Raw genomic sequence first — 13,609 nt, 5'->3', positions numbered from 1 at the left:
AAAACTGTTGATTATTACAACCATGATAAGTTTAAAACGTACAAGTACTTTCCAAGTACTATGTCTGGTATCATATGAACAAATGTCATTAAAAAAGACCAAAATATAGACTGACAATAACTACAAGCTTAATCGTATTGTATTGTTACTAGACCACTATGTGTGCTGGTTTAGGCCAAAGAAAACCCAGAGATTGTAGAAATATTTCTATACAGCATCTAACAGTAAAATATTCACTTAAAATGTAGTCTCAGTATATATTTCTACATATTACAAGCACCCACTTATAAATGAATCCTCTTTTATCAAGCGATAATTTCAATTCAAGTCTTGAAAAAAAAGTTACTCACAGCGTCAGTTTGAATGAAAGAATAAAAGTGAACAATAAAATCTTATTTGGCTGTTTTACCCAGCCATCTTAAGTGTTAACTTAATGAACATAATAAAACATAAATTTTTGAATATTTGTATATTGTGAGAAAATTAGAAATGCAAATCACTAAATTTTGGTCTTCATCCATAAAATTTAACAAAGCAATGCTTTGGATTTATTTTACAATAATGTTTTACATAAAAATTTTTGTAAACCCCAATTGTAAATCAAAGTCCATAGTAAAGTCACCTGATGTGGTCAACCGCTTAATAAAGTACAAACCAAAAAGCTTTAATAACAATTCTAGAACAAGCTCAACACTACTTGATATGAGCAACAATAGAAGGCATGTCTTCAAAACAGAAATACTTGTACATAAATATACTGAGTCGGGTAATGAAAGAATCTCAGTGGTCATCCTCAAGCATCAACAGGAGCGCATTACAGTGTATAAGTATGTCATCTGCTAGAGTAATTGAGCAGCATCTCCATCCACTCAGCACAGTGAACTAGGCAAGGAATAATATGGCTGAGATAAAACAAAATTCAAAACACTAACACACATTGAGTACCCAGAAAAAGGATTGTTTTTTGCCCCCCCCCCCCTTTTTTTTTAATACAAAAAATATAAAGCTTGGCAGTTTTCCACTTTTATAGTCAAAAAGCTAAAAACTTTAATAGATGATCTAACTGAAGAAAATAACACTATACATTTGTAAAAGACAATGCAAAATACATAAGACTCTTTTTTGCAATTCATGCAAAACATTAACTCACAACCCACAGTATGTGAATGAACAAATGATAAATAAACTGAGAATCCTTAATTTCAACAAAACTTTTTTGACAATACATGTACATGTATAATATTAAAACTGGACGGGACATCGCTTTGGGAAATGCATGCAGCACCTTCATATGCACTTTGAACTAATAACACTCATATAACATTAACTTTATACAAGCAATACAAGGAATAAGTTTTTTTTTTTTCATTAGGAATCACTAAATGCGTATCTAAAGTCAACACTCATACACTTGATATAAATGTTCAGAAACGTCATTTTCTTGTACATGGTGTAGTATTTACACACTTTCTTGGTCATGATTGAACAATAATAAAATAAGTTTGTATCTACATAACAAAATAACAATGTATCACAGAATGAGTGGTGAGGAGTGGACACATCGTCCATGTGTCTGTAGGTGGGACAGGGCCCAATGTCTGCCTCTGATTCTCAGTCAGAGGGAATCATGACTTCAAATACCTAAAAAAAAACAAACATACAAAACAATTCATTTTACCATGCATGTATTAGATTTTTGTCATCAAAATCAAGAAAGGAAATTATAAATTTTATATATAATGGTACAGGTAAAACATAATACATAATGTATAGTGAAATTCCTTTGTCAAATGAAACCAAATCATTTTTCTTTATCCTTCAATTATTAGCCAATGCTTCCTGTTCATGTAACTTAAGGAGAATAAGGATGTATACATTTGTAAAACTTAGTAACAGGATATTGTAAATTTTTATATGAAAGTATTTTAGATAGAGTTGTTTAATGTGGGATTACATGGGGTGGTGAACATACTTAGCTGCCCAGTCTGTGCGTCCATGTGCCTGGGTGTTGGAACCAAGTGGTTGTCGATATCCTGCCGAATTTTTGTTGTTTATTGATAACGGTGCTGGTTGAGCTCTTTTCCAGTTAACAGAGGGATAATCTGGAGAAAAAAATTGTGACAGTGAACCCATACTTGCTTTTCCAAATTTATATAATAGAATCATTATTACGAGTGGGGGATAGTGAAATTCATGGTCTAGAACGAGGCTTTGCCTAGTCCTTGACTGTGAATCTTGTCCCCTCGGTGGAATTTCAGTACCCCACACTCGTAATAATGATTCTATTATATGAATCTTTTATATTGTCTTTGCCTAGTCCTTGATTGTGAATCTTGACCCCAAGGTGGAATTTCACTATCCCACTCTAGTATAAAATGAATGATTATTTTTGTCGCGATATTTTACATTAAAAATGATGTTTGACAACTTTCTGTAATGACGTTCAATAGAATACTTTCTGTTATCCCTTTGCATGCTTCAAATAGTGCAAGTCAAAATGAGAGCATACGTCTGGTTTTTTTTTTCAATAAAAATATGATAAATTGTAATTAATTAAGCAAAACAGTCACTTAATGGATAATCTCAATCCATCATTTTGCATTTCCAAACAGCAGACCTTTGTTTACATTTTAAAGCGGCGTAGTAATACACAGTGTAAGACAGAAAATTCTCACACTGTTGCTCACTCTGGACAAACTGATCTCACACCGGTGATAATGCGAGAATAGTTTATCTCTCTTCATCACATAGACACATTAGGTCACAGTGGTTAACACAATTCTTTTTGCTAACAAGTTCAGCATCCATGCATTCAATGCAGTACCTATACAATGACTGTACTGTATTAAGAAGACTCTTATGCAGACAATATATACAATTTGGAAAAAAATATTTACGTCAAGAAAATATTTTGCATGGTAATATCATAGCCGCTGCATATTTCTTGTTTAAATAGTTTATACTCTGTCCCGAGTTTCTGCTTCCACCACTTTTTGCTTGATATTTTAATAATAGTAAATATCTTTGTGCTGAAACTACGTTCATCCACTAATATGAAAAATGTCCAGATTATCTGTTTTGAAACGCCCCCTCTACCGCTTCAGGTTTTAATACACATCCCAAAATTGAAAGTCTACGGAAATTTTGCATTGCATCAGCCATTAATAAGCCCGGATGATAACGTTAAAAAATTGCGCGATGTATTCCGAGTGTATTCCGAATGGAGAAAAGATGTTAACATTTTCCATTATAAATTTCCGTAAGAAAATTGTTTTCGTTCCTGTGAAATTTTATGAGTGAAAAGGGATAATTGTTAAATGAAGATATCTTGGATATTTCATCGATTTCAATTGTATTTCTTTCACAGGTATGTGTATTTTTATTAAAAATCATCAAAAATTGATGGAAGCAATAACGTGGGACAGACTATAGATTGTTTATTCAATATAAATAAATACATGTACAATAATTGTTTTATCCAACAATAAGAAAATACCGGTACCATTCCTGGCTGACTGACAAATGTTGAATTGGACTGTCATGAATTGGGACAAATATGTTGCATTCAAACCCTTAAACAGCTTTATAACCATCAAATAAGTTGTTTAACTATGCACTATCAATAATAGGGCCATAGGAGAATTGTATAAAACTACATGTACATCTGCCACTTTAAAAAGCCACAATACTTACTTGAGCCACCTTTAGTATTTGACAGAAAGGAAGGAACATAGCTAGCATTGTCAGCATTGTTCCTTGCCCCATAGCTGCTTGGTCCTCCACCTGTCAAAGGTCAAAGAATTTCATATTATTCACATGCAATAAAATTCATCTTACAGCAGTATATTTCTGCATGCTGCTACAGAATTGCCATAATTTACCTAGAGGGCTGTTTTTAGCTCCAACACTGGGCAATGCCCCAACAGAAGGTTTTCCTAATGGTGAGTTCCACATACTGTTAGGACTATCTTTCTTGGCACTATTCCTTGGGTTTATACCTGGAAAAAAATGTTTAAACCTCTGAAATTACCATGTCATGCATAACCACACATTGTACATGCCTTTAGATGAATTCAATTCATAATATTGCTTGGCAAAATCAGAAGGAGTAAGGACAATATACCCATAATCTACCATGGGTTGTTACTTTACCACTCATCCCTGTGGATATCAGTCAATACAAAAACATATGAATAGGTAAATATTTCATTCCTTAAGTATTTAGAACCATTTTAACAAGACCTTGGACTTTCGGTTGGACGAAGCTATCTATTTCTTGCTTCAAAACAAGTTAAAAATGATGCAGTTTCAAGCGAAATATGCACCGATTGCGTAGTCTTGGCTAAAAAAAACCCAGACAAATCTTGTTGATTTCAAAGAGCCTAGGCTGAGTGGCCATCCATGAAATAGACAGGGCTACATCACATTGCTGTTTGACACAACTACACAAAGTCCAAGCTCTTGTTAAAATGGTTCTATAAATCACTGCTTATAAAGCATCAACATATGATCAGTTTCTTACCTGGCAAGTACCTAGCTTTTCCCAGGTAATGCTGTTTAGCTGAGGAGGCAGATGAGCGCCCCGAGGGAATTCTATTGGCAGGCTTACTTGGTTTCTTCAGTATACTCCTTATTAAAAAACAAATAAAGTATGTTACATAAAATTGTACCAGCAGTCTATGCCAGGAAAACTTATTCAAATCACCTTCTGCAATACATAACTAATTGCACAACTTTTATTTTAGTTGTTCAGTAGTTACTTTCTAAAAAAAAAAACATGCAAAAAACATTCTTACGACAAGAAGTCGTCGTCATCATCATCGTTTTCTTTATTCATAATGCTGGGTTTCTTGGGTTCAAACTTTGATTTGTTTCCAATAGGAGGAATGATATGTTTGGAAGTGTTTTTCTTAGGAGAAGAGTTGAAATCAAATTCATCCCAATCATCCCATGTGTCGGACAGCCCAGCCCCCCACCGTTTACGACCACTAGGCTGCTGCTTTTTCTTTACCGACACTGCAAAGGGTTCCTGGTTAAAAGAGTAAAAAAAAACTTTCTATCATTACTATATCACCTTTAATTATCAATTTACAAACACATATGCAGTTAATAGTTTTTTATTTTCCACATGGTAATATTACTTAATAGAAGGTTAACATTTAAATCAGTTTATACATACATGTATTTTAAAAAGTCATGGATGGGTGAACATATTGTGCAATCTCCAAGCTATGTATAGACTTACACTGTTCTCGATAGGCTTGGACATCCCATAAGAAGGCTGGGCGGGTGGATGAACAGGTTTAGGCTCCGCTGGTTTACTGGGACTGAAGGAGTACTTATCCTCTGCTGGTGCCTGGGTGGGGGCAGGGTTGACGGGGGTGGGGACTTTGTTGGTAATCTGGGGACGGTTTGTGACTTGTGTGGTTCCTAGGTTCTGTCCAACTTGGAAGTACTGGTATCTTAAACTCTGTTGAAAACAATAAGGTGTTACAAGTACACGTATATAGACCAAACTGTCAATGACATGTACTTTTTCTGAGTGATGAGGTGAATAGGAAATAATATTAGATATGTCAACTTTTAAGGGACAAAGTTAAGTATCAACCTATCATCAATATCAATGGAGATTAAGTAAATCAAATAAACTTTACAGTAAACTGAAATAACAGTTTAAATCAATCATATAGCTAAAGATAGGGCTAATAAAAATAAAATTATTATAATTATAACAATAGTTTATGTCCATTTTTAGTGCATGCCAAAATTGTCTTCATCGTTAAAATTGACATTTTTTTTTAATTACATGTACTTTTGGCATTAAGTACCAGTGGCTGTAACCCATACATTAATAGGAATCCTACTTTTCTGTATATGTACCTGGCTAGCAGAAGGTCTTTTTTGTGGATTCCACAGCATCATGTCCTTCATTAGATGAAGAGCCTCCTGACTGGCGTTAGGTATAAGAGTTCTTAAATTGTTAGCAACACACTGGGGCCACCGAAAGTTCATTGCTGCTGCCAATTTATAGCCCTCATCCCATTCTTCCTGTTGATAAAGAATTTTGTTTTTAGAAAATGAGGACAATTTTGTAAGTAATTCAACAAAATCAGAAGCAACTATTTATAAATCAGGAATGGTAACAAAGCCATTTTTCACAAATAATTTGCTCCTCTTACAAAATTCAAAATTTTATATTTCTTTCCAACTGGACTTAGTTGTAGGATTGCTGGGTGCTGGTTACCTTTTTGGGTGTGCCTAGAACTGAACATATCTTAAAGATCTGGTCGATTTCTGAGCTCCCTGGAAACAGAGGTCTCAGGGTGTACAACTCTGCCATTATACAGCCGACCGCCCAGATATCAATGGGGGAACTGTAGCTGGTGGACCGTAACAACACTTCAGGTGCTCGATACCTGGAGATGAAAGTCAAAACCATGGTCAGTAATATGGGTTAAATCAAGTAAAAGGCTTAAAAACCTTCAAAACTGTCCAAGTAAAAAATATGGATTTCTCTTAAGAGTGTTGTGTATAACAACAAAATAACACAAAAATTCAAACATTCTGCAGTTTAATATCTTTATATGAATTACCGGTATGTACATGTAGGTTAGCAAATAAGGAATTTTTTGTTGCCATGGTGTTGATCGACCTTTGTACCAATGTATGACTATATCTTTGTTTTTTGCATTAAACACTCAATACCAATGTCAGAAGAATCTCTAGAAACTGTTATTTATTATGCATTTGAATTAATTGTAAAGTTTATTAATCCCACAAACACTGTCTAAATCATGGTAGGTATACTGACCATCGTGTTGAGACATAGTCTGTGTATGGTGGCCTTGACCTAATTTCTCGAGCTAACCCAAAGTCAGCAATTTTCACACAGTCTGATCCTGTGCACAGCAGATTTTCTGGTTTCAAATCTCTATGAAAAAATCCTGCAATCAAAAGCATAAAAAATTCTTTGCTACATTATTATTCATCCTAAATTACGGTTAAAACCATCGATCATTAAAAAGTTGTTTGCTCTCTCCCAACCGACTGATGAAAAAGTACCTGACTTGTATATTGATTTTATGAGCAACTTATTTTTTTTAACATACAGTTGTTTTTAAATTTTTTTCAGTTTTAAAAAAATCGGTTTCTAAATAAATTTTAGTGAGTTTCAAGTTGATAAAATAAAAAAAATTCCTATATCCAGACCAAAAGTTTAAATAAAGAGTTACTTTAAGAGAGGGCACACAAACAAATCTTTAAAAAAAAGAGGCCCAGTACAAATGTTACTTCCAGAATTGGGTTATAATAAAGTGCAATCTACATGCATTCAATTCCAAATCAATGATAGTCCATTATTCAAATCATCTTACCATGCTTGTGCATGAATGCCAACCCTTGAAAGACTTGGTATATGACATTTCTGATGACAGACTCTGGAAATAACTTGTCCCTAAAATACAAATGAATAAAGTTAAATAAGTAATGAACAAATTTGACAAGGATATATAGTAAAATTAATTATAAGATAAGCCCTAATGTTTTGATGGCAATGTAAAATATGCCATCATGAAGTCTATTGACATGGCTTAAAGTAAATCTACTATTCAGAGGGGCTTTACATACAGCAATAAAAAAAAATTACTACCTCGGTATTTATCTCTTAAATGCCAATCAGATAATGACATGCTCATCATTAAATAAAAGCTTACAAAAGTGTTTTTACAGTGTGTCTTTTTGTTTAATAATTAAACAGATTATAAAACACTCCATTTAATTAATCGGAGTAAACATTTGATGTGTTATGTACGACATACTATTGTTACGCCAGTTATCCCTGAATCCCATTGATAGATGTGTTTGAGTGCTTTGATTAGTTGCCCGGGGCTGTGTAAATATTATCCCAGTTAATGCAACCCTCAGCTGTCTGTTCTGATCATTTAATATTGATGTTTCTTTACCACACAGTGTTATTTCACCCTGCTTTATATAATGTATTGATTTATTTCCTGCGATCATATTCTGGGCGATTCCTACCATGAGTACAGGTGTGGAATCTATTCTATAGATTTCTATATTACTGGCGTATATAGAACTACTAGTATCCCAAGTTGACTTTAATATGTGGATTTTGATCCCTAACTTTCAAAAACTGTCTACAATTTAATTACTTGGTAAACTTTTAGATTAGCTTATGGATAATTGTAGGTTCCATAAAGTATTATTTTTCTAATATGTAGTAGCTTATAACATAAATGTAAAAAAAAAATCATTAAATCTGGCATTTATTAAACACATTAATATCTATTTTCAACATCTCAAGTACCCATTTTTATTCCTACAAGGTCTTTCTCTCAATTTTGAGATACACTGACACTATTTACCTGTCTTTCATCATCTGGTACAAATTCTCTTTCATGAACTCAAACACAAAAAACAATTGGTCATTTTCACGAATAACCTCCTTCAGCCTCACAATGTTGGCATGGTTGAGTTTCCTTAAAGACTGAAAAAATGAAGACAAATTATATACTGGTATACAGTGTCAATCTGAACATTACCTTGAAAAAAAACTATAATGTTATAAAAATCATCAGTATTTCAAGCGTGGCATGCATCACCGAGGCAAAGTGAAATGCAGCATGAGTTTAATTAGGAAAGGCTTTAAGTTACCTTACCTTTACTTCTCGTAAGTTAAGACACTCGTCCCACGAGTAGTATTTTTTCTTCATTCTAAAATAAAGGAAAGAACAATCACAGTTGAGAACAATACAAAGATTGGCTCCTGAATAAATTGTAGTACAATGTACATATTATTGAGTAACTCTGGACTAATTCTGGTGTCAAGAAAAGTTGACAAATTTTAATATTTCAATCAGGAGTTTTGAAATACATTTAACTGTTTAAATATAGCAAGAAGATATTCAGATTTCAAATAAAACTATTTTGCTCTCTTAAAATTTAAGGCATATTATCTCTATCAATCAAAATAATCAATTTTTGCAGTATGCTGAAATTTTCCAATAAAGTGGGATATATTAAATTCTACAACAAAGACAGTCATCTTCAAAATAAAGGGAAAAAGATAAATATTCATTAAAGAATACAATATGTCAACTATGAACAAAATTAATCTGACTTCAAATAAATTTATATACTGAAGGAGTCTTGTTAATCTTTAATATACTATATAAGTTTTGCATACATAAATGTACCTGGTAAATGTACCAGTCACCTAAAATAAATAATGTTGTTTTCTGTATATTTGTAATTCTTCCCTCTGAATACACATTGCACCTGTATGTGGCTTGCCAAGAGTCTATGACCTAATTTCCATTTAATTAAGCTTGCTTACTGTAAAGTTATAAACTGAGACTCTGTTCAACTGCAAAAAGATTAACACCTTGCCATTGTTGAAACTAAACGACAAAGAGGTAAAGAAGAATTATTCCATCTATTCAAACAAAAGTAAAGCAAGGCGCATTTACATTGTCAAGGGGAGAATTATCATTCCTGTCTGTTTCAAGTAATTTATAACTCCCTTCAACAAAACAAATATTTATTTAAGTTTATATTGTCAGTGAAAAGAATTTCAATACACCTCTGTCAAATTTTTTCAAGGAGGAAAAAAATTGAACCCACACTTGTAAGTGTTAGTTTAAATTTTATCTATCCCCGACCTTGATTTCGTGTTAACTGACTTGTTCTGGCAAAAAGCCCTCATAGGAAACTTTTGCGACAGAAGGTATTAAGGTATAATCTGAGGACCAAAAGTTATGGCCTACTTTGAAGATAAACCTAAATCAAAATATCTTGCATGTCTGCATTATTGCCCGCATGCTAAGTGTTTTGATGAATCATTAGCTTATTCTTACAGGATAAAACATGGACGATTCCCATGAAAGTATTTTTCTGGTTTGCATTCATTAGAACGCCAGTGTAAACATCAAATTTCATTCAAAACAAAGAAAAAAATAATCTGGTCAACAAACAGTTAAGTTTAAACTTTTTGTCAGAGGAAAGATTTGAAACATTTACTGCATATTTTACTTCATAATACATGAACAAATTCATTAAATGAATGAGATTCTAGGTAGCTCTGATGCTTCACTGATCTGCATGACTCTTTCTTTTTTTTTTTATATTTTAGAATGTCTACATGTATGTGTTTTCGTCGTTTTTGTTTGTTTACTTTTTTAAAGAAAACATTGTCTCATTATCTCAACTTGTTAAAAAAAAATAATAAAACAAATCTTTAAAGTGCATCCTCACATGTATTGGCATAATTTTTCGCTATCTTGCTACATTTTTAGATTTATACAACAATTTTTTAAAATTCTGTGATACCCATGATCAATACATGTATTGATTTCTCATGTTCTGAAATTTCTTCTATTATGGGATATTTTGGTAAAAAATTGGCAACTGGATTGAAAAGTTTTGGTGAAAATTCAAATAATTTTTCTACTGTTCAAATATGTCATTAATTTTCTCTGCAACGGAATTTTATTGTACATGTATTGATCATATTCCAAAGTTACCTACACTCATATTCAACAATGAAAGTTGTCATAAATATTTGATGGAACAGTCCAGAACACTCAACTGGGACAGACAGTTATATCAAAAGAAGGGAAGAGATTCTTGGGGTCATGAAAACACCTCATAACTAATATACAACTTAACAATATACGAGGAAATACAATAATTTTTAAACTGTTTAGCCAAGGAAAAATGTTTTCCATTTCAAGTGTCCCTAGATTCATTGAGACTTTCTCTGTCCTCAAATCAGTGCAATCATGTTATAAACCTTATTGAACCTGTAAGGCAGGGCTTAGGAAAGATAAGCCTAATTCAAAGAAAAATGAATTACATGTGATGTTATACTGAACCTGATACAAGTCTTACTTTGTTAAAGCCTGATTGTTTAATCTTCATATTACAGATAATATACCCTAACTTGTATCCAGTCATATACATATAATGAACAACTGCTTTGTATGGACTACAATTTTTCAGAAGCACTTCCTTAATTAAACCTAACCATGTATAATGGGTATAATAAGTAATGATCAATGAATTTTGCAGATCAATAACGTCTTAATCAACAAGATGGACTTCCCGACACACTCACTTTTTGATGGCCACCTTTTCGCCTGTCTCAGCACTGTTTGCCAGCAGCACGCTCCCATATGTTCCATCTCCTAATTGTTTCACTATCTGGTAACGATTCATTGTTCCTGTTTTATATCATATACTTCACTAGACTATAAATTCTCCGTACAATGTGATAAAATCCTGGGACTTTTACTGTGATCCATGAGTATCTAGCAGAGGACAGAAAATGTCATGTTCTGTCCGCGGTGTCAATTTCTCTGTCAGATCATATTCAGAATCAGCAGTTTCTCTCCTGGAAAAGACAGATTAAAGAAAATCTGAGTATCCTATTTTGAATTACTATTCCTCCTGACATCATGTAATATCTAAGTTTTAAGTTGGTAATTATACTGCATGATTTAGGTCTGGGTAAAGTTTGACAATTAAAACAAACTCTTACTCTCTCTTTGTTGAGTGCATTATACTCTCTCTCTCTCTCCCCTCTCTCTCTCTCTCTCTCTCTCTCTCTCTCTCTCTCTCTGTCTCTCTCTTCAAAGTAATAAGTTTTATGATGGTTTACTACTATCAGATTAAAGTCAATATAATCTTTAAATAGACAACTAAACAATTTTTAATGAGCAACATGCCTGTCAATGAACTATTGATTGTAGGAATAACACTGCGTCTCTGGTGGTAATAATTTATGGGTGGATGTACACAGATGGCATTTAAACAAATTCATCCTGGCCATATGAAAGGGCTCAAAATAGATACGGTAAATACTTCATTTTAATATGAATGCCATTGCTTTTTTATTTGATTACATATTTCTTCATTAACTTTAACAGAAACCAAAAACAGCAGCTTTTAAGACACATTCTTAGTAGAAAACAACTGATTAACTTTATACACCTAAAGCATTACACTTTAAATTCAAAACTTATTTTGGGGGCTTTAATATGCAATGATCTTTATAATCAATATATCTTTTAAAACCCAATTATATTCATGCATTGGGTATTTTCTGTCACCATACACATGGTTTAGATGATTTAAGGTAAACATATAAAATATGGTGTTTAAATATGAGTGTCAGTTTGAAAATCACTTCTCATGGAAAATGTAGATTGTCATTTCTAGCAAAGTTTTTTTTTTACAAGATGATCGAGCACAATAAATGTACGATGGCTTCTCAATTAATAGTAACACTGTGCTAAATGTACTTTACATATACTAATTACTGAGCCTATTATATGTGTATATTTATCTCTATTTTCTCTTTTGTTTTTTTTTCTATCATTATCTTGTAATTTATCTAAATCCTTTATTACTATATTCTTTATAAGCTAGTAAATGTCCATGTAAATCTTTGGAAAGTATATACTATTAGTATTATAAATATTTATACCTTGATCTCAGATGGAGAGAACTAATATAGGCTATTTTTGCCTGCTGTTCAATCCAAATTCATTTATATACTTATACGTATATTTTTGAATAAAATATTTCTTTAAATAAATATCAATTAATGAGTTGTTTTTCCAATTATTTTTCTACACATATTTTTGCCCTTTTTACCTTCATTCTAAAACTTTCCTTACATTTAATATCTTGAGCCAAAAAATGAATGATTAGTAATTAATAATTTAGGTTTGATATTTCTTCAACATGTTCAAAACATCCAAATTCATAAACATATATCAGGGACGTATATACTAACTATACCTCCCTGCATATATACAACTGATGTGTTTAACATACAATGTTTACACTTCCTGATACAAAATCTAAATCAGTGGATACATACATAAATTATGCACATGTATCATTTACATATTAAACAGGCCAGTAACTCTACATCAATGTACATCTATAAATCTGTAGGCCTATAGCATACCCACATTCTTTACATATACGTTACTCTCACTGATAAGTTGATAACAATCAGAAGGATACCTATCAATTTTTGTCATAATAAATAACTGTCTGCCAAGGGTGTAAATGCAGTGTCCGTAGAGAACTTTCTTCATATAAGAAAAGTGGACGATAGTTTATTGCATGTAACGTGTTTCATGCATGTTCGGACCTCTGGACATGCATTTTCTTGAAATTTAGAAGCTTTTGATGATTAATTTTACATCTGGTATTTTAGAATAAGATATCAAAACTTAGTCTGTAGTAATTTAATCATAAAACCAGTCAAAAAGTACCAAATAAATAAATTTTGAAAATGAACCGAAAGAACTTAGTACTTACCACCGCCATGACAGTTTATTGTTGCTATTTTGACGATGGCTGTCACGTGACGAATTATAGCAACGAAATTTGAGTTACTTCCCTTGCCATAATACCCGGCTGGGGAACATAATCAAATTGGGGACTAGCTTCTGTTAAACCTGTTAGAATGTAACATATTATCTTCGACTCGAAAAAAATCTTTATGATGAGAATATTATGTTTATCCAAATTTTCTAATGTTCTGTAATTTATCATATTTATATATTCAACTATT

At 32.4% G+C, this 13,609-nt stretch overlaps 1 protein-coding gene across 3 annotated transcripts in view; it reads right to left on the bottom strand.

The window, feature by feature from the left end:
- Window positions 1-13,393, bottom strand: part of LOC128166649 (serine/threonine-protein kinase ICK-like) — a 13,426-nt gene extending 33 nt beyond the window's left edge. Inside the window, exons 1-15 of one of the 3 annotated variants that reach the window (XM_052831942.1) lie at window positions 11,558-11,577; window positions 11,135-11,410; window positions 8,679-8,733; window positions 8,385-8,506; window positions 7,374-7,453; window positions 6,812-6,944; window positions 6,245-6,416; window positions 5,881-6,048; window positions 5,246-5,470; window positions 4,797-5,029; window positions 4,523-4,629; window positions 3,882-3,998; window positions 3,694-3,783; window positions 1,973-2,102; window positions 1-1,641 (exon numbers count right to left, since the gene is read on the bottom strand). The exon at window positions 1-1,641 is cut by the window's left edge and continues 33 nt beyond it. In XM_052831942.1, coding sequence (XP_052687902.1) covers window positions 1,626-1,641; window positions 1,973-2,102; window positions 3,694-3,783; window positions 3,882-3,998; window positions 4,523-4,629; window positions 4,797-5,029; window positions 5,246-5,470; window positions 5,881-6,048; window positions 6,245-6,416; window positions 6,812-6,944; window positions 7,374-7,453; window positions 8,385-8,506; window positions 8,679-8,733; window positions 11,135-11,235 — 1,749 coding nt within the window. In that variant the 5' untranslated portion in view covers window positions 11,236-11,410; window positions 11,558-11,577 and the 3' untranslated portion in view covers window positions 1-1,625. Of the gene's footprint in view, window positions 1,642-1,935; window positions 2,103-3,693; window positions 3,784-3,881; window positions 3,999-4,522; window positions 4,630-4,796; window positions 5,030-5,245; window positions 5,471-5,880; window positions 6,049-6,244; window positions 6,417-6,811; window positions 6,945-7,373; window positions 7,454-8,384; window positions 8,507-8,678; window positions 8,734-11,134; window positions 11,411-11,557; window positions 11,579-13,353 lie in introns of those variants that run through there. The other 2 variants (XM_052831941.1, XM_052831940.1) reach the window with 2 other exon arrangements.
- Between the last annotated feature and the right edge of the window lie 216 nt (window positions 13,394-13,609).

Source organism: Crassostrea angulata, chromosome 10 (assembly GCF_025612915.1).
Source record: "Crassostrea angulata isolate pt1a10 chromosome 10, ASM2561291v2, whole genome shotgun sequence".
Classification (NCBI taxonomy): domain Eukaryota; kingdom Metazoa; phylum Mollusca; class Bivalvia; order Ostreida; family Ostreidae; genus Magallana; species Magallana angulata.
Note: the sequence above shows the minus strand (reverse complement) of the source record. Positions and strands in the feature narration are given on the sequence as shown.